A 21850-nucleotide genomic window follows, 5' to 3' on the forward strand; every position below is an offset into this window, starting at 1 on the left:
GTGGGGATTTATAGATGTACAAAACTGAATGTATAATGACCGTCTTGGTTGATATGTTGATAAATTTTACTGGGTTGGGTTTTTTCCCCTCTTTTTTTCTTTTTTGTTATTAGGGATAGATCTTGGAGGAGGGAAGAGAGGGAAGATGGATATACTGGGAAATGAGGTGATACAAAAAAAAGATAATTTGAAAAACCTCATTGGTCATAAGTATAGCATCCTAAACAGGAAGAAGAAAAGAAACATGGTGTAAAGAAAAAAGTCTTTGAAACTAGCCACTGCCTTCTTTTTTTTTTTTTTAGCTTTTTGAAGGGCAATTGGGGTTAAGCGATTTGCCCAAGGTCACACGGCTAATAAGTGTTAAGTGTCTGAGGTCACATTTGAACTCAGGTCCTCCTGACTCCAGCGCCAGTGCTCTATTCACTGCACCATTTAGCTGCCCCTGTCATCTTTCTTAAATAGATGTTTTGAGACTGTTTAAAAAAAATTAAGAAACTTAGGATGTTGGATTTGAAAAAGAAGGACTCATTCAAACCATGTCATATGTCACACATGGCCATCACTTAAGTTCTCCTCTGAGGTTTTACAGTCACAAGACTCTTGAATTCATCAAAGGGTAAGCTCTGGCAGGTTCTTCTAATCTGGAAAAGTTTTGAGAATATATCTACTGACAAAAACGCTGTCTGTCACCTAAAGACCCATTTGACTAATTTCAAAGGGGCTCTTCAATAGGAGGTTGGCCACCAGGAGATGAGGATTTGTGAACAGAATGAGTCACAAAGACTATATAATAGAATGAGTAACGATTCTGGTTTATACTGGTGGGAAAAGCATTCATACTGATGATGTCACAGATCTTTGAGGTTCATCAAAGGTAGATGAGTCTTTTTAAAGAGAGAAATGCTGTAAAATTTTAGTGGAATTGTGCTATAATGTATATCATAGTAAGTATATTCAGATAAAAAATTACAAAGGTGGTTTGTCATCTTTTTTAAAAACACAAATCTTCTACATGAATCAGAATAGAGGTCAATCAACAGCTTTAAAATGATCACAGTCAGAAGGATTAAGTCATTTGCCCAAGTCCACATAGGTCATATCTTTGAGCATCTATACACATGCACCCCATACCCCAATCCTCAAAAGTCTGTTTGCATGTTTGGACTATGTCTTACTGATGATGCAAAGTTATGGCACGTTCCAGTTAAAAATGGACACATTTATTATGATTGGTTTTCTCCAAGAGTCCTGTCTCCAGGGCCAGGAGACAAAAGGACACATCAAGATAGCATAATACTTGCTGTTATTTCTCAAGTAATAAAGAGTAAGTTGATGCTTGGCAGATTTCACTGAGTACAGTGACTGACCAGCCAAGTTATATCAGGAAGCCACTGGAAATCTCCTTCTTGAAGATGAGGTATTTCTTTGATAAGATTTAGGCAGATGCTGTGAACCTGAAATCACAAATACAAGGAAAAGTCTAAGAAAAGACAATATTTTTTTTAAAAAGGTAAGCTGAGGTCAACATAGGTACTTAAGTTTTTCTCACCAAAATCTATGATTTAATATAACTAACATTTTTACTGAAGAATTGTGATGACACAATGATTTTTTTTGTCCTGACCTCTAATTTTATCAGTATGAGTACACATAATATTGCAGGCCTGGCACAACATGGGCACTTAAACTCCTGTTGACTGTTTGAGGGTGGGAAACTTCCAATGTGGAAACTCCCTCCACCGCTGAATTTTTTCTGAGTGTGGAGAACCTGGCACCAGATTAGCTTCACAGGACAACGTTTAAGGCTATGGCAAGTTTCATGGACAATCTATCAAGTTCTTTATAGGGCTGTTGAGATTTTTATCAGTGGAAGGACTATCCACACTGATCAAAATGTAAATTCTTGGAGTATTAAGGGGAAAGGGAACAAGCATTTATATAGCAGCTACTACATGATAAACAGTGTTAAGCACTTTTTACAAATAGCTATCCCTTCCACATCAAGACTTTCCCCATCATGGTTTTGATATATCACCAATTGCATAAGAAATTAAATGGGGATTTGGGGGGAGTTTTACAGAAATCACAGACATTACACAACGGTCAGCAGGTGACACAGAAAAAGTTTCAAAACTCATAAATGAATAAAATATATGCATAACACTGTACTATTGCACATATATTATATGCATATAATATAATATGCATAATACCGCATAACATTGTATAATAGCAGCCCAAATTTCACAATAAGATACTATAAAAAAAAAAAAAGAAAAGAAAAAGAAAAAATTCAGACTTCTTCTCTGGTACAAAGAGAGGTTCAAAAAATTTTTCTTGGATTTTCCAGATCGTGGAGGCACCATGCTTCTAACCCCTTCAATGTGGAAGGGTTAACTATATTATCTCATTTGTTCTTCACAGCAACCTTTGAGGTAGGTGCTATTATTATCTTCATTTTATAGTTGAGGTAACTGAGGCAAACAGAGATGAGTTACTTGCTCAGGGTCACATAGCTAATAAGTATGTGAAATCAGGGCTTCCTGATTCTAGGCCTGGCACCCCAATTACATCAGCTAACCCTCCCAACATTATTAAGTTACATACTGAAGTCTCTGTTTATTGTTATCTATTAAGGCAAAAATTGTTTGATCCATCTTTAGAAAGACTTACATCCTGAACAGCTTAAATATAAATAGTATTAATATTTAAAGGTGTTTATCCACCAGAAAAATAGGTATAACCATATTCTGTATAAAATGGTAGGATTTCATCAACTGATTGGCATGCTATGGTGAGAAAAATTATCAATTATTATTATTAATTAAGTTATCAATATATACAAACAGATATGGTTAGGGACTAGTCTTGGAATCTCACTGGCAGAGAGAACTCCCAGACAGGAAATTCCCTCTACAAACTCAGATCAGAATCTTTTTCTGCTATTTATAATCTTATAGTTGCCTGAGGTACCAAAAATTTGGGTGACTTACCCAGGGTCACACAACCTGTAGGCTTCAGAGGCATGGTTTAAACTCAGGTCTTCCTGACTCCAAAGCTAGCCCTTTATCCACTATACCATGCTCTTTATTCAACACATAAATATATATATATATATTTAATGCCTTAATAACTGGCTCATGTTTTTCTTACTTCATAAGATCACAGAATTAGAAGATGAAAGATACCTCACATCTTCTAGTCTAACTCCCTCATTTTACAGATGTCTGAGGTCCAGATGGGTTACTTGATTTGTCCAAGATCAACCCCTTACATAGGTAGTAACAGAAATAGGATCTGAACCCATGGCCTGACTCCAACTCTAACCAGATGCCATGCCACCAAATCATAGAGTTCAGTTCAGTAGATGGTGATGGAAAGCAATAAAATCAGAGACCTGTCACAAAGGAAAATTAGAGCGATTGTTATTTCCCTGATGGAGGCAATTGTTCACTGTTTATGAAAATGACTAACCAAAATATCTAGACAGGACAAATTTGCCCCTAAAATAAAATGGCCCTTTGTACTAATTGGCACTCGTTCTTCCTGCCCCATGGAAAAAAATGTGACTCTCATTAAAAAAAAAAAGGAAAAGGACCTACTTGCACAAAAATAGTTATAGCAGCTCTTTTTATGTTAGAAGAGAATTGGAAATTGAGGGGGTTCCCATCAACTGGGGAATGTCAGAATGAGTTGTGGTATATAAACGTGATGGAGTGCTATTGGGACATAAGATATGATGAGCAGTCAGATTTCAGAAAAACCTGGAAAGACTTATACGAACTGATGCAGAGTGAAGTGAGCAGAACAAGTAATAGCAACATTGTACAATGATGAACCATGATTGACTTAACTCCTCTCAACAATATAATGGGGCAGTTAGGTGGTTCAGTGAATAGAGCACTGGCCCTGGAGTCAGGTGTGCCTGAATTCAAATCCAGCCTCAGACACTTAACACAAAACTAACCATGTGACCTTGGGCAAGTCACTTAACCCCAAATGTCCTTCATTTTCTCCTCCAAAAAGCAAAACAAAAACAAAAACAAACAAATAAACAAACAATAAAATGATCCAAGACAATTTCAAAAGACACATGATGGAAAATGCTATCCACATCCAGAGAAAGAACCATGGAGTCTGAGTACAGATGGGAACATACTATTTTCACTTTTTGTTTTTTTGGGGGTTTTTTTTGGGGGGGCAGTTTGTGACTTTCCCTTTTTGTTCTGTTTCCTTTTTTCACAACATGACTAATGTGGAAATATGTTTACATGATTGCACATGTATAACCTATATCAGATTGCTTGCCACGTTGGGGAGGGAGAAAAAACTGGAACTCAAAATCTTATAACAAATGAATGCTGAAAACTAAAAAAAAAGACTAAAATAAAATAAAAGTAACCAGAAGTTTCATTTAAGTCAACCAACCAGTGTTATTTTTACATTTTCTTTAGAGGAGGGGAACAGAAAAGGGAAGTGTGCTATATTTTAATATCTTTGAGAAGATTAAAAAGGAAGAGAAAACTAAAAAAGAAAAAAAAGAAAAATATGACCAAATGTGAGCCAAAGGCTAAGACAAAAATGTTTTGAACTATTTAGAACTACTCTGAGTATTTTGAAAGGTGCTAAATTATACAACTTTACTCACCTGTTAAGAAACCCTGACCTGTCCACGTGTGGTTTACAAATTCCATTGGTGTTAGCGACCTTTTGTGAGGAGTATCAGACTGATGGGAGAAAAAGAAATGTTTATGATGTTTCTGAAAAGGAATTCCAAAAAGGAATCTCTGATCACAGCCAGAACCTACCCTGAAGGTGTGAGTGGTATTAGGCCTTGAAAACTGCTCAGAGATAACAGTCCTTTCCCGAAGAGGTGGTCTTTCAATATTGCCAGGTACAGCACTTAACACTCTGTTTTGAGGATATCTTCCTCTGTGCTTAAATTAAAAACAAACAAATGGTAAATCTAAGTTTATAATAAATTTCATCATTAGCATAGTTATCTGAACAATCCAGCTACTTAATTCATTCATTTTATTCATTCCACAAGTATTTATTGAACCCTCAATACATAAGCCATCGTGGGATAGCAGAAATTGAATTGGGCTTAGAGTCAGAAAACCTGGGTTTCACTCTCAGTCATGATACTCACTACTTGTATAAGTTTCACCTCCCTGAACCTCAGTTTCCTCATCTATAAAATGAAAGGGCTGAACTATATGGTCTCTGAGACCCCTCAAAACTTAAAATCCTATAATCTAATGGCGCTATAAATCAATTATTAAGCATATAGGATATGTAAGCTACAATGCTAGGCTTACTTTGTCTTTTAAATAAATTTTTATTCCTGTTTTGTTTTAATATCACCAATATTTTCCCCATATCCTTTCTTCTCCACTTCTATAAGAAACAATTAAAGAGATAAAAAGAGAGAGAGAGAAATGAACTCAGCAAAGTTAATCAAGACATTTTTTTAAACCTACTGATATTATATGCAATGCTCTGTAGCCACAGACCACCCTCCCCCTCAGCCTCTGCGAAGCAATGTGGGGAGGTATCTTTTTCTCAGCTAGGCATACTTATAAAGTCATAATTGTTGACACTTATAAGATATTAAAGAACCATAAGCATTGAATGGTTTACATTTTAGAGTTTGAGGGGAAATCTAATCTATTTTATTTTTTGTTTATTCATAACTTTTGTTTTTAGATCATCTACATTTCCCAGCATAGATGTTCTCCCTTTACCCACTCAGACAGATATCCTTTAAAGTCTTTAATTTTTTTATTTTAAATTTTAAAATAAAAATAAAATTTTTTAAAATAAAATTTAAAATTTTTTTTAAATTTTAAAAATTAAAAAAATAAAATTTTAAAATAAAAGTAAAACAAAATAAAAAATTAAAGGGGTCAGCAGGGAAGAACAACAGTTTGCTAAAATGAAATAACATGGAAAAAATCTAACACTGTATACAGTGGTCCACACTCACTGCCCTCAACCTCTGCAAAGAATGGAGAAATACTTAAGCTCATTGTAAAAGTAACATACAGGGGCGGCCAGATGGCTCAGTGAGTAAGAGCACCAGCTCCAGTGTCAGGATGACCTGGGGATCAAATCTGGGCTCAGATACTTAGCACCACACCCAGAAATAACTGGCCACGTAACCTTGAGCAAGTTACTTAACCCCAATTGCTTTTAAAAAAAAAGTAACATACAAATCAAAACCATAGTAGATGTCTAGCATTTAGGTAATAATAATAATAATAATAACTAACTTTATATAGCACTTACTACATGCCAGGAACTGTGCTAAACCCTTTACAATTATTATCTCATTTGCTCTTCAACAATCCTACAAAGTAGGTGCTTTTATTATCCCCATCTGGCAGATAAGGAAACTGAAGTACACAAAGGTTAGATGACTTGTCTAGGGTCACATAGCTAGTAACTGTCTGAGGCTGAATATGACCCTCCACCTTCAGACTCCTGACTTTTTCTCTAGTCCAGGAAACATCTAGTCATTGGTCAAAAAACATTCTGTTTCAACATACAAGTGACATTGGCTGGCTGTACTTGACAAATATAATACTAGTCTAAGAATACAATTCAGGGGAAAATGTAGTTTAATAAGCTAACAGCCTCAGATTGTGCACTACAGTGGAAAGTTCCCTGGTTCAGGGAATCCCTGGTCAAAGAATCAGATTTTAAATCTCACCTTTGATGCTTTCTACCTGTGTAACCTTGAGCAAATTATTTAATCTCTCTGGGTCTCAGTTTCCAAATCTGAAAAACTGAGGAGACTGGATTAGATGACCTGAGGCTCCTTCTAGTTCTTAATCTATAATCCTAGCTTTTTCAGAACAGGCTGCTGGACTATGAAGATAATGTCTCTCCACTGAAGATCTCCACTGAACAACTAGCCCATAGAATAAAAATAGAAGGATCTCTAGATCCTTCATTGAAAGTGGAATTTTATCTAGTCCCATCCTGTCATCTAACAGGTGTGGAAACTGAGATACAAGGAGGTAGTATGTGACAGAGTCGCATTTGAACCCAGGTCCCTGAACCTAAATTGTGAGGTTAAGGTCATGTTGACATGCAGGGGTTCTGAAACTTTTTTTTTGTATCATCAATTTCTTTGGTAATCTGGTAAAACAAATGGGATAAAGGTTTAAAAATGTATAAAAAAAATTAAAGGATATCTCTCTGACTGGACAAAGGGAGAGCATGTATGCTGTGAAATGTAGATGATCTAAAAACAAAAGTTATGGATAAACAAAAAATAAAATAAATAGATTTCCCCTCAAACTCCAACATTTAAACCCTCAAACCACTATTCCTCCAAAGCTGGCTTTCTTTCTGCTGGACCACACCACTTCCAGTTAAATGAAAACAATAGCTGTAACTTTATAAAATGAATCTTCATTTGACATCTGAACATGTTGACTCAGTTCCATTATTTCATTGGCCTAAACCAGTGTTTCCTCCCATTTAAAAAGGTATTAAATTAATTGATTAGGTAATTAATCTCAAATTAATTAAAATTAATTAATTTCAGGTGCCCCCCATGTAAATTATTTTGAGTAGAGCCCATTATAGCATGCTGTTCTGTTATTGATTTCTGTTATAACCATTAAATTCTTCTCAATGCTTACTTAATAGCTACATTTTTCTTGGTGGTCTGGACTTGTAAAGACTTCAGCAGTGTAAGGAATTCCCAGTGTGGAAATACTTTTCACTGATGCAGACAGGCAGCTCACCTACTTCTTAGAGTGTCGTAGTAAAGTTAGGTTGACTTGCCCAAATATAGCCAGTTTGTTTCAGAAGTTGGAATTAAGCCTAGGTCTTCACACTCTGAGGATGGTCCATTTTCTTCTATGCTCCACTGCCTCTTACTACCTTCATAAGTATACAATAAAGTAAGTCTTACAAAGGCTTGGCGGGATCCAGGAGAAGCAACGTTCTGTTCACCAGCCTCTGAGCTTATGGGTGGTAGCCTGTTTCGAGGCACTTGAATGGATGGAGAAGACAAGCAGTCTGAGCCAATTTGCCTGTAAAAATCAGTCACATAACAAACAAAGATTTATTAAGTACCTACTGTATATAAGACATTATAATGTGTTGTGTCTCCCACTATATTATGAGTTTCTTGAGGGCAGGGGCTGTCGTACCTTTCTATTAATATCCCCAATCCTTTAGCACAGAGCTTTGCACCTAGTAACATGGGTTTAATAAATGCTTTATTCATTCATTCATTGTATGAAGTGATGAGGAAACAGAAACATAAGATACAGAACCCTAATACAGATGACCTGCTTTATCAAGACCCAGCTTTTGTAACCAAAATATTATTAAAAAAATAAATATCAATTGATATATTTTATAGCTATTTGAAATTATGGACCTCTATTAGGACAAGAGTTAAGGCTTTTGCTAGCCATTACAGAGTACAACACTAAAGAACCAAGAACCAAGCTTCCTATCAAATGAAACATTTATTTATTATTCTCTATGTCCTCAGTGTTGCTGTACTCTGTAAGGGAATAAAGAGGACCTTACAACAGCCTTTAGGATCAAAGAAATGGCAATTTATTTGAAAAATAAGACTAACCACACATGAAAGATTTAGAAAATGGAATACATCATGTAATGCAGTACTAAATTGTCTGGTTGAGGTCATGTTAACATGCAGGGATTCCAAAACTTTTTTTGTATAATCAATTCATTTTGTAGTCTGATAAAGCCAATGGAATAAAGGTTTAAAAATGCATAAAATAAAATACATGGGATCCCAAAGAAAAACAATTACACTGAAATACACACATACTTACATATCATATACTACATTATTAATATATAACACAATATAATATTTACATTGTATACATACATCATACACATATATACATACATATATGTATATATAAAGAGAGAGAGTATATATATATATATATATATATTTTTTTTTTATATATATAAAGTTTATAGACCACAGGTTAAGAACCATTACTGGAGAGGAAAGGAAGGCTTAAGTCAGGGCAGAATCATGGAATTGTGGGTTAAAAAGAGAAAGAAAAGAAGGAAAGCATCTCAGAACAATGGAATAAAATAAGTATGGCACCAAGGAGAGGATGGTACTGGGAGTCAAGGACCCTAAATTCAAATCTCACTTCTTCTACTTACTACCTGTGGGGCCATGAACAAGTCACTTAATCTCTATTGGCCTCTGTCGTCATAATCTCTGTAATAATCTTTTAGCTCTGAAATCAAGATCAAGATTGCTCTGTAAGTATTGGCAATTAGAAAAATGTGAGTCTTTTTCAAAGATCCTTAGAAAATAAGCAATAAAAAGGTTTGACAGGAAGAAATTTGGAGAAAAAAAGAAATTTGGGCAGAAAGGCTTTTTGTATACAATTCATATTAAATAATGTATGTTAGAAAGTTCAGGCACAGGGAACGAAGAGAAAAGTCATTTTCAATGATGAACATTCCATTTCCTCACCACCTCTAAGCTCCTCAAGTTCATTGTTAATTAACTTACTTCTCAAATTGATCTGTGATCTTATTGATTTGAGAGTTTCCCCCAGTTGTACAGAACACAACCTGTCCCATGCTTGCCTATCCTGGGTGACTCTTGTCTGTGTACTCCCAGAATTCATCCACCCAATCAAGGTCTTCTTCGATATCTTCTGGCATCATAAAGACACCACTGGGACACTGTGACTATCTATCGGTTGTCCCTCATCACACAGTAAGTCCTCATTTTTCTTATCACACATTTCTCTGATGAAATGAAAATGTATAACATAGACAGCAAGGGAGAGATACATTGTTTCTGTGAGTATGCTACATTATAATAAGCAATTCAGAACATGAAAGAGAAAAATAGGTATAAGAGAGGACATCAGGGAAATATATTACCTATTTTATCTACTTTTTCTTTGCATTTTCCCCAGATGCCTATGTCTTAAATACTTTCCCATTTCCAATTAAGTTACCTGAGTTCCAAACTTGCCTCAGCCACTTAAGAGCTGTATTATCCTGGACAAGTCACTTCACCCTCTTTATGGCTCAATTTCCTCATAAGGGGAACGGGTTCAATCCTATGATTGAATATATGTGATCCTATGATCTATGATCTTGAAAGAGGTCAAGTTTGTTTTCTTGTTCTTTTCTATGATAAATGTCAAATATTTAAAATGCTAAATGCTCATTTAAAGGAAGAGTTATAACCCTAGGAATTATAAACCCCAGAGAAGCTATGATTAGATTTCAGTAGGTTCATGAACTGGGATGAGAAAAAAATGCACTATTTTCCCTAAACTTTGATTTCCTTGGCAATCCTATTTTTTTTTTCCATTTTATGCATTTAAAACCATGAGTCCATAAGTTTCACCAGACTTCCAGAAGGGTCCATAACTTATATATATTCTCTCTCTCTCTCTCTCTCTCTCTCTCTCTCTCTCTCTCTCTCATTTAGAACCCCTGATTTAGAGACATTTAATCAATGAGCCTTCCTGGATAACTTCCTTGTCATGGTGGAGGGGTTTTCATACTATGCAATGCAGGGTTACCCAAGATGGACAGACCACAGTGGAGAGTTCTAACAAAAAATTATCCAATGGGGAAGGAAATAGCAAACAACTCTAGAATCTCTGCCAAGAAAACCTAATGAATGGTATTAAAAGATATTGTATCAGAAGATGAGGTCCTCAGGTCAGAAGGTATACAATGCATTATTGGAGAACAGCATAGGGCAACTACAAATAACACCAGAAAGAATGAAGCAGCTGCAGATCTCTCTGGTTATGAAATGAAAGTCCAATGCTGTAAAGATCCATATTGCATAGGAACCTGGAATACAAGACCCACGAACCAAGGCAAGCTAGAAGTGGTCAAAAAGGAGATGAAAAGGTTAAACATCAAAATCTTGGGTGCCAATAAACTTAAATGCCCAGGAATGGTTGGATTTCATTTAGGTGATCATTAAATGCTACTGTGGACAAGAAGAAATGAAGTAGTCCTCATAGTCAATAAAAAAATGAAAAAAAGAGTACTGAAGTAAAATCTCAAAAATGACCCAATGATATCTGTTTGAATCCAAGGCAAACTGTTCAATGTCACAACAATACAAGTACCACTGATGTTGAAGAGTTTTATGAAGACCTACAACTTCTAGAAATATCACCCAAAAAAAGATGTCATATTCATCAGGGAGAATTGGAGTGTAAAAGTAGGAAATCAAAAGATAATTAGAATAACAAGCAAGTTTGACCTTGGAGTACAAAATTAAGCAGGACAGAGACTAATGGAGTTTTGTTAAGATAACTCCCTGGTCATAGCAAATACTCTTTTTCAACAACCCAAAAGGTGACTCTTTACATGGACATCACCAGATAGACAGGGCCAAAATCAGACTGATAATATACTTTGCAGTCAAAAGTAGAAGAACTCTATATAGTTAATTATAACAAGACCTGAAGCTGACTGTGATACAGCTCATGTGCTTCTTACTGCAAAATTGAACCTAAATTGAGGAAAGTAAGGAAAACCATCAGATCTTATATCTATGACCTAAATAACATCCATTAAGAACATATAGTGGAAGTGATGAAAAAGTTTAAGGGATTTGAGCTGACAGATCACTGGACAGAGGTTCACAATACTATACAGGAGGCAGCAATAAAAACATCCCAATGTGAAAAAGAAGAGCAAGAAAGAAAAATGGCTGTCTGGTGGGGCTTTATAAGTAGCTAAAGAAAGACAGAAAGCAAAAGGCTAAGGAGAAAGGGAAAGATATTCTCAACTGAATGTGGGATTCCACAGAATTGCAAGGAGAAATAAGGTTTTTCTAAATGAGCAGAGCAAAGAAATAGAAGAAAACAACAGAATGGAAAAGACAAGAGATTTCATCAGAAAAATGAGAGATATCAAAGGAATGTTTCATGCAAAAATGGGCATGATAAAAGACAAAAATGGTAAGGACCTAACAGCAGTAGAAGAGAGAGCAAGAATATACAAAAGAACTATACAAGAAAGATCTTAACACGTATTGATAACCACAGTGGTGTGGTTACTGACCTGGAGCCAGACATACTGAAGGGTGGAGTCAAGTGGGCTTTAGGAAGCACTGTTAACAATAAAGCTAGTGGAAATAACAGAATTCTATCTGAACTGTTTAAAATCCTACAAGATGGCATTGTTAAAGTATTGTGCTCAATATGCCATCAAATGAAAAACTCAATAGTGACCACTGTTATTGGAAAAGGTGAGTTTATGTCCCAATCCTAAAGAAGGGCAATGACAAAGGATGTTTGAACTATCAAACAATTGTACTCATTTCGCACACCAGCAAAGAATCTGCAAGTTAGTCTTCAGCAATATATGACAAGGAAATTAACAGAAGTATAGGTTGGGGGTGGCCAGGTAGCACAGCGAGTAAGAGCACCGGCTCCAGTGTTGGGATGACCTGGAGATAGAATTCTGGGCTCAGACACTTAGCACCCACCCAGAAACACCTGGCCATGTAACCTTGAGCAAGTTACTTAATCCCAATTGCTTAGGGGCTGCCAGGTGGCTCAGTGAGTAAGAGCACTGGCTCCAGTGTCAGGATGACCTAGATCAAATCTGGGCTCAGATACTCAGCACCACACCCAGAAATAACTCGCAGTGTAACCTTGAACAAGTTACTTAACCCAGATTGCTGAAAAAAAAAAAAAAAGTATAGGCTAGTTTTCAAAGAAGCAGACAAACTAGAGACCAAATTATCGACATTCACTGGATTGTACAGAAAGCAAAGGAGTTCCAGAAAAACATCTACTTATTCTTCATTGACTCCACTAAAGCCTTTTACTGTGTGGATCACAACAAATTGTGGCAAGGCCTCAAAGAGATGTAAGTACCATATCATCTTACTTATTTCCTGAAGAACCTGTATATGGGTCAAGAAGCAACAGTTAGAACCAATAATGTAACAAATGATTGGTTCAAGATTGGGAAAGGAGTATGGTGAGATTGTATATTGTCACTTTATTCATTTATCTTAAAAGCAGAGTGCATCATGTGAAATGCCAAGATGAATTAATCGAAAGTCAGAATTAAGGTTGCTGGGAGAAATATTAGTAGTTTCAAATATGCTGAGATACCACTCTGATAGAAAGTGAAGAATTAAGAAGTCTCTTGATAAAGGTGAAAGAGGACAGTGTAAAAGCTTGCTTGAAGCTTAGATTGAAAATCTAAACTCATGGCGTCTGGCCCCATCACTTACTGGAAAATACAGGGAAAAGAAATAGAAGCAGTGTCAGATTTTATATTCTTGTAGTCAAAGTTCACTGCAGATGGCAACTTCATCCATGAAATTAAAAAATTCTTGATCCTTTGAAGGAAAGCTATGGCAAACCTGAATATCATACTAAAAATCAGAGATATCTATCACCTTGCCTATGAAAGTACATATAGTCAAAGCAATGGGTTTTTTTCCAGTATTAAAATATGACTGTGAGAGTTGGGCTATAAGGAAAACTGAACACCACAGAATTGATGCCTTCAAATTGTGGGACTGGAGAAGACTTTTGAGAGTCCAATGCACAAGGACAGGATCAAATTAGTCAGTACTTAAAGAAATTAACTCTGATTATTCATTGGTAGGACAAATACTGAAGCTGATGCTTAAAAACTTTGGTCACATAATGAGAAGACAGGATTCATTGGAAAAGACTCTGATGCTGGGAAAGACTGGAGGCAAAAGAAAAAGATGGCAAAGGATGAGAAGGATGCATAGCATCATAGAAGCAATGAATATAAGCTTGGTCAGACTTTGGGAGATAGTGGAGGAAAGAAGGATCTACGTGCTATGGTCCGTAGGGTCATAAAGAGTTGCACATGACTGAAAAACTGAAGAAATACAATCAATGAGCATTTATTAAGAACCTTCTATGGGGTAGGCACTGTGTTAACCATCAGGTATCCAAAGAAAGGCAAAAAACAATCCCTGCTCTCAAGGAGCTCACAGTCTAATGGAGAAGATGATATGCAAACAAAAATATACAAGCAAAATGCATATAGGAAAAGTTGGAATTAATCTCAGAAGAAAATCATTTAAGATTTCAGCTCCTTCAAGGTAACATCCTCTCAGCCCTGATGGAAAAAAAAATGCCTTTGCTCAAATTAATATTCAGTTTAACAACAAGGAAACTAGACTTACAGCTTAGTGCCCCTGAGAACTTTATCACTGTGCACACTGGAGGCTTTTGATTGATGCAGATCTGAAGAGAGGGATGGCAGCCTCCTGTGGGCAGGTGTCTTCCTTGCAGACATAGGTAGAGCCCGAGATGAGGAGACAACACTGTGATCTGAGACTTGCCCCAACCGATATCGGGACCCTACAACCAGCAATCTATCATCTTGATCATACCTAGGAAGAAAGTTCAAGTTATACACTGCTCCCATCTGGCTCAATGAACCCTTATAGAAATGCACCAAAGTTTTTCATTTTTACAAACAAAACCAGCACCCAAAGGTTTAAGTTAATGAGCATGTCCTCCATATTATCTTCTTCATTTTTTCCACTTCTCCCACCTCCTTCTTATACTACGGGTTTCATGGGAGACTAGCTCCCAAGGCTAAGTATCTGCTATCAATTCCCTCCACTACTAGCCCACTCTTTCCTGATATAGGTCTATTACTTTATTTTATAAAACTAGAATCCATAAGGGTAGTCATTGATCAAGAGAAGAGGTGAGAATAGAGGTTGAGAGGTAACAAAGTATAGGTGAAAGGAAGAGAATTGAATTGTGGGGTTAGACTAGACCTGAGGTTACTAAGCTTTTTTTAGTGCTAGGGAACCCCTTTTTGGTTTAATCCTGTGGACTCCTTTTCTACATGTTTTAGATGCATAAAATACATAGGATTACAAAGGAAAATTATTATATTGAAATAAATATGTAATTTTTTCCCCATCCAAGTTCCCAGACCCACTAAAATCTATCCATGGATCCCAAGTTAAGAACTCCTGGAGTGCATAAGTTTTATAAAGTTCTTCCCAACAAAATCCCATGAAGTCATGAGTCAAGAAATCTGAATTTGGGTTCTGGCACAATCATTAAATATCTGAATAATATTGGGCAAAGCTCCTAACTTCCCTGATTTTATGAATTTGATCTAATTGATCTCTCAAATTATCTCTAACTCTGACATTCTATGCCTCTTTGGACTTAGTAGCAAAGAAATACACACAGACATAAACTTACTGCACTTTACAACTCCTAGGCTATGTTCCTTTCAGCCAGGAAGTTAGGTATATTTGTTAACAACTAAAATATGTCTCCCACAGCCTTTATATCCCAAAAACCTTAGGCATAGGAGAATTGAGACTGGGTCATTTCCCATACATACAGTGTCCTGTCTGCAAAATGTGTATGTCTCTGTTGAAGGGGTTTTGCTTGAATTGTCATCACACCATTTAAATCACTGTAAAAACTACTGGAGAAGCGATCGCTCTAGAGAAAGAAATAAAAATGAAAGTTATTGTAGTCCTTATTATTTGTCAGTTTCATAAATTGACATGACCAGAAGTAAGACTAATCTGTCCCAGACAACTTCAAAAGACTCATGATGGAGAGAGATGTCTACATTCAGAGAAAGAACTAGAAAGAACAAGTTTGAATGCAGATTGAAGCAAACTACCTGCTCTCTTTCTTTTTCTCATTTGGTTTTGTTTCCTCTTATCCATTGTTCATTTCATCCCTTACAATTCTTCTTTATAACCTGACTAATGTCTAATGTGAAAGTATTTGCAGATCCTACACTTGATTGCATGCTGCCATGGGGAGAGGGGAAAGGGAAGGAAAGGGAGGGGGAGAAAATTTGAAACTCAAGGGATTGTGGAAATGAATCTTGTAAACTAAAAGCCAACAAACAAATTAATACAGAAAAAACAAAACAAAAACAAAAAAAAAGACTGATCTGACCCCTGGTGTTGATAAGTCATTCTACATTTAGACAGGCTAGTCCTTGGATGACAAGTACAGTCTGTTGCTTGGATTTCCCTTGTAGCCTTTCCAGCTTAGGGGTATATGCTAGAGTTTTTACTCTGAAGGCTTACTTTTCTAGAACCCAGAGCTCCCTATATAATGATCCAGTATCAGAGTAGATCTTTAGTGGAGGTGGACTGTCCCAAAATCTAAACCTTCAAGAAAAAGGACTCTAGTGTTTATGGTATGTGGTGTTTGGAAGTAGGAGGTGGGAAAGGGGGAGTGAGATTGGACAAGAATCAAACATGGTGAAAAGTCATGGTGGAGTTCCAATCAGTATCAAGACTGATGAAATAATGGATATGCCCAAGTATCAGAAGACTGCAATTTTACAATAATGTAGGGACAAACAAGTCCCTTTTGTTTTGTTTACACCTTTTGTTGTTCAGTTCTTTTTCAGTCTTGTGCAACTCCTCATGACCCCATTTGGGGTTTTCTTGGCAAAAATACTGAAATGGTTTTTAGCCATTTCATTCTCCAGATGGGAAAACTGAAGCAAATAGGTTTAAGTGCCCTGGGTCACATGGCTAGTAAATGTCTGAGGTCAGATTTGAACTCAGGAAAATGAGTCTTCCTCACTCCAGGCAAGGTGCTCTAATTATCATGCCCCTAGCTGCCCCACAAGTTACACCTAATCTTTGCTAAAATCTGCATTTCCCATAAAATCATCAGAAGAATAATAACAATATAACAGTATTTCTTAGCATTCTATTTTAGTCCTAGGATCAATGTAATTTTATGTTGGGTGTCTATGGGAGGGGGAAAGGGTGTTGGTTGGCAATAATAGACATGAAAAAAATTAGATGCAATTCTTTGAAATCAATTAGTTTAATTGAAAACAGTTATAGTTTAGGTGATTCTACTGATGTCCATCATTCAGCTTTTAATAGATTACTTACAGTTAAGATAAAAAAGAATAAATAGGGGTGGCTAGGTGGCGCATTGAATAGAGCACTGGCCCTGGAGTCAGGAGGACCTGAGTTCAGATCCGGCCTCAGACACTTAGCACACACAAAAAAACTAGCTGTATGACCTTGGGCAAGTTATTTAACCCCAATTGCCATGCAAAAAGAAAAAAAAAGAATATAATCACTCCATAAGAATAATAGCTCACATTTATGTAACTCTTGAAAGTTTGCAAAGCACTTTGTAAATTTCTTATTTGATCCTCACAATAGTTCCATGGGGCAGGTCATTTTAATATCTCCATTCCACTGCATCTCACCTTTGCTTCATATACAAAAAGAAATTAATTGATAGAAATCAAAATCAGAGCTGCTTTGCATTTTATCAATCCCCTGAGATTCATGTGCCAGGCCTGGAGTCAGGAAGACCTGAGTTCAAATATGACCTCAGACATTTACTAGCTATGTGAACCTGTGCAAGTCACTTAACCCTGTTTGCCTCAGTTTCCTTATCTGTAAAATGAGCTGGAAAAGGAAATAGCAAAAACCACTTCAGTATCTTTGCCAAGAAAACCCAAAATGGGATCATGAAGAGTTGGACATGATTGAAATGAGTGAACAATGACAATTTTAAATACTTATATGTATATGTAGATATATACATATGTATATATATGCCATTTTTTATATTTTTAAGATCAGTTATTATCTGGGGTGAGGCAACATGGTGCAGTCCAATGGTGTCAAACTCAAACAGAAATGGGTACCACTAAACCATAATAAAGATTCCTATAGGTTTCAGATTGACTTAGAAAACCACATATGGCAGCACACTTTTCTTTTTTTTTTTTTATTAATAAATCAACACATTAAAATCAGACAGCAGCTACATTTTCATCTGGTTTGTGCCACCCTTGGAACTGCTGTGAGTCCCATGTTTGACACTTTTGCTGTAGTTTATAAAGAGCTGAATGAAGAGCCAGGAAAATCTGTCTGCCATTTACAGACTGGCTGTGTGACCCTAGGCAAGTCACTGCAAGACTTAGTGTCCTGGGAAACTTTTAAGGAGTGCAAGTTGCATTAGTAGAATGAGTTGCCTACATCAAGGAGATCACAGGTCCAGGTCAACTGTTCAATCCTCATTTCCTGCAATATTTGCAATATAGAGACATATAGAGAATTGGCCTCAAAGTGAGGAAGACATTCTAGTGCTTTGCATGGTACCTGGTAGATAATAGGCATTTAATAAATGTTTTTTGGCTGACTGACTGACGGGTTCAAATCTCACTTCTGATACATACTGGTTGTGTGACCTTAAATCAATTATTTAACCTTTCCATATACCAGATAATTCTGTAAGAGAGGTGTTCTTAACTTGAGATTCATGAACGTAAAATGTTTTTAATATTTGTAAAAATTTTTGTTTTTACACTTATTTGATATTTTTTATATTTCAGTAACACTGATATTCTTTGTAATCCTACATATTTTATTCTATGCATTGTAAAATATTCTTGTAAAAAGGGGTTCATAGGCTTCAGCAGACTGGCAATGTGTCTACAGGGCACCAAAGTAAGCTAAGAATAAATTGCAGAAAAGGTGCCAATCTAAATTGTTAGGCCTAAGTGAGAACTCTTTAAGGGAGATAAAATTACAAGCCCAGTCAAAAGAGAACAAAAAAGCACAAAATACAAGTAGTTTATAGAAACATTCTGAGTTGTCAGGATAATGAGCCATCTATATGACTGCCATTTGCTTTGCTTTTTAAATCTCCATCTTCCTCAGGTCTACCTACTTTACCAGATGTGTTCAGGTCTTTGTCTATTCTGTTGTTAAAAACTCATTTGTAAGATCGTCATATTAAATATGCATCAAAGGAGATAACAATGCATTACAATCAGGACAGCTCCAAACCCCTGCTTCCTTATGACAATGCCTTTCACGCTTGGCTAGTTCTCAACCCTGGACCACCCTCAGCATCCACCAGCTCTCCTCCTACTCCTGCACTGATGGGGAAGTCACAGAACTGTGCTGATGAGGATATAAACACATTCGGATTATCTACACCCATCTTCACCCTCACTGCTGCAGGGCAATCTCTTTAAAAATTCTTCCCTGATTCACTTTTATGCACTCCACAGAAATGATTACAAACTCTTCTCTTTTCCAACTCTCTCTAGTCTTCCCTCAACCAGTTTCTTCAGCAAATAACTGCCTTCTACTTAAATGACCACCCTTTATGAGTTCCCTCATCTCCCTTATTCCATATCTCAAAACCACTCAATTCTTCACCTACTTTTCTTTGCTACAATCTCCAAGGAAGCTGCTTCCAATCCTTTATGGAACAAGCATTAATAGAACATTTTGAGGTTTGGAATGCACTTTGCAAATATCTTATTTTATTCTTACAACCCTGCAAGATAGATCCCACCTATTTTTTATTTTTCCCCCCATTTTTATTATTATTTCCACCCCTACTTTACAAATGAGGAAACTGAGGCAGAGAACGGTTAGGTAAGCTAGTGAGTGTCTAAAGCTGGATTTACATTCAGTCTTCCTGACTGCAGGTCTAGAGCTCTATCTGCTGTGCTACCCAACTGCTTCAATGTCACTCATCCTTTCTCACCTCCCAGAGCCTGCCTTTCTACCATTCCCTCTGTTATCACCTCCTTTGGAAAGAGCCATTTTTCTGCTTCCTAAAAATACGCCATGATCTTCCTAATCTTTAAAATATTTTCACTCGACCAATTCCCTTGACATCCCTTCAAATCACTGTCATGTATCTCTTCTCCTTTTCACTGCCCAGTGTCCAGAGAGTTTCTTGTTTCCACCCTATTCCCTGTCTCACCACTCAGTTCTCAATGCCTTGCATTCAGGTTTCTGATTCTACTAATTAACAGAAACTGCTCTCTTGCATGTCACAAATGAGCTCTTATCTACCAAAACCAATGGCTTTTTCTCAATCCTTTCTGCAGATTATTGTGACACTATTGACTACACCTCCTATTGCCTCCTTGGTTTCCATAACAATACTCTACCAATTCTTCTTCCTGTACATCTATTCCTTTACAAACTCCTTTGCTGGATCTTCTATCTTATGCCCTTTAAGCATAGGTTGACCTTAAGGCTCTGCTCTGGGTCCTAGTTTCTCTTTATACTCTCAGTTAGTGATTGCATTAACTCCCCTGGCATCAATTATCATCTTTGTGCATATGACTCCCTAATTTATATACTCAGCCTCTCAACACTAGTCTCACATAGCCAATTGCCTGCTAATTATCTCTAACCAGATGTCTCATTGACATAGCAAACTCAACTGTCTAAAATAAAATATCAGCTTTCTAAAAATGCCCTTCTTCCAAACATTTCTGCTAAGGGCACTGACATTTTCCAGGACCTAGGTTCTTAACCAGAACCATACTTGACATTTCCCTCTCTCTAACCCTACATGTTTTGTTAATTTCTAAGATTTGTCCATTCTATCTCCATAATCTAGTTTTTATCATTTCCTTTCTGTCCACTCTTGTATCTACCAGGTTAGTATAGACTCCCATCATCTTTCACCTTGACTATTACAACAGTCACCTAATTAGTCTCTCTGCTTCAAGTAGTTTCCTTCTTCAATCCATTATCCCCACAGGTAAAAATAATAATAATAATAATAATTCTCGCTAAGGCACAACTATGACCATATTATTCTTTTTCTCCCATAGTCTTCAGTAGTTCCCTGCTGCTTTTAAGATCAAATACAGGGGCAGCCAGGTAGCACAGCGAGTAAGAGCACCGGCTCCAGTGTCAGGATGACCTGGGGGATCAAATCTGGGCTCAGACACTTGGCACCCACCCAGAAACACCTGGCCGTGTAACCTTGAGCAAGTTACTTAACCCCAATTGCTTAGGGGTGGCCAGGTGGCTCAGCAAGTAAGAGCACCAGCTCCAGTGTCGGGATCACCTGGATCAAATCCCGGGCTCAGATACTCAGCTTTCTAAATAGAAATAACTGGCAGTGTAACCTTGAGCAAGTTACTTAACCCCGATTGCTTTAAAAAGAAAAAAAAGATCAAATACAAACTCTTCAACCTGGCATATAAGACCCTCCACAATCAGAACACTGAAAGAATCTAAGCGTTCCAAGAGGTTCCAAGAGGAGATAGAGAGGGAAGAGTATTCTAAACATGAAGGATAGCTTGTGTCAAGGCATGGATATATGAGATGGGAAAGAAAAAATTAACAGGTTGTATGAACCACTGGAAGCATTTGTGAAAATTAAATATAATCCACTTGGAAAGCTAGCCCAGAGCCAAAGAAGCCTAGATCTTATCCTAAAGGCAAAGGAATACCACTAAAGCATTTTGAACACAGAAGTGACACAGGAGAAGGCTTTACTAATATAAATTCAGAAGCCATGGAGACTGGATTGAAGAGGATACTTAAAGCAAGGAGATCAGTTAGGACCCTATTACAACAGTCCAGGCAACACATAATTTGTACCTAAACTAGGGTGGCTATGGTGTGATTAGAGAAAAGGGAATGTATATTGAAGAGGTGGAATGGGTGAGACTTAGGAAATTGTTGGATATGAGAAGTTAAATGACAGAGAAGCTTCAGAAATGTCTTCTAGGTGCTGAATCTGGGTAAATAGAAGAATAGTGCCACTCCTTACGGAATTAGGGGAATGCAAAAGGCAGGGTGGTGAGATAATGAGTTCTACTTCGGATATACTGAGTTTGCAATGCCTGTAGGACATAGTGATGGGGATGCCCAACACCCTTTAGAAATATATGACTAGAGCTCAGAAGGAAGATTACTGAATAATGTAACAGTCACATGCATAATAGTTGAAACCATAGGAGCTGATAAGATTGTCGAGAGAGAGAGAGAGAGAGAGAGAGAGAGAGAGAGAGAGAGAGAGAG

The 21850-nt window shown here is 36.9% G+C and overlaps 1 protein-coding gene across 2 annotated transcripts in view; it reads right to left on the reverse strand.

The window, feature by feature from the left end:
* Positions 1 to 283: 283 nt before the first annotated feature.
* The window catches only part of FAM149A (family with sequence similarity 149 member A), an 85711-nt gene continuing 64144 nt past the window's right edge, over positions 284 to 21850 (reverse strand). For both annotated transcript variants that reach the window (XM_069095664.1, XM_069095672.1), the window contains exons 9-14: positions 15394 to 15497; positions 14204 to 14413; positions 7931 to 8051; positions 4809 to 4937; positions 4649 to 4727; positions 284 to 1454 (exon numbers count right to left, since the gene is read on the reverse strand). In XM_069095664.1, the coding sequence (XP_068951765.1) occupies positions 1381 to 1454; positions 4649 to 4727; positions 4809 to 4937; positions 7931 to 8051; positions 14204 to 14413; positions 15394 to 15497 (717 nt within the window). In that variant the 3' untranslated portion in view covers positions 284 to 1380. The remainder of the gene's footprint in view (positions 1455 to 4648; positions 4728 to 4808; positions 4938 to 7930; positions 8052 to 14203; positions 14414 to 15393; positions 15498 to 21850) is intronic.

Source organism: Petaurus breviceps, unplaced genomic scaffold (assembly GCF_028583685.1).
Source record: "Petaurus breviceps papuanus isolate PSGF00001 unplaced genomic scaffold, PetGlider_PUasm1.0 126, whole genome shotgun sequence".
In the NCBI taxonomy this organism is placed as follows: domain Eukaryota; kingdom Metazoa; phylum Chordata; class Mammalia; order Diprotodontia; family Petauridae; genus Petaurus; species Petaurus breviceps.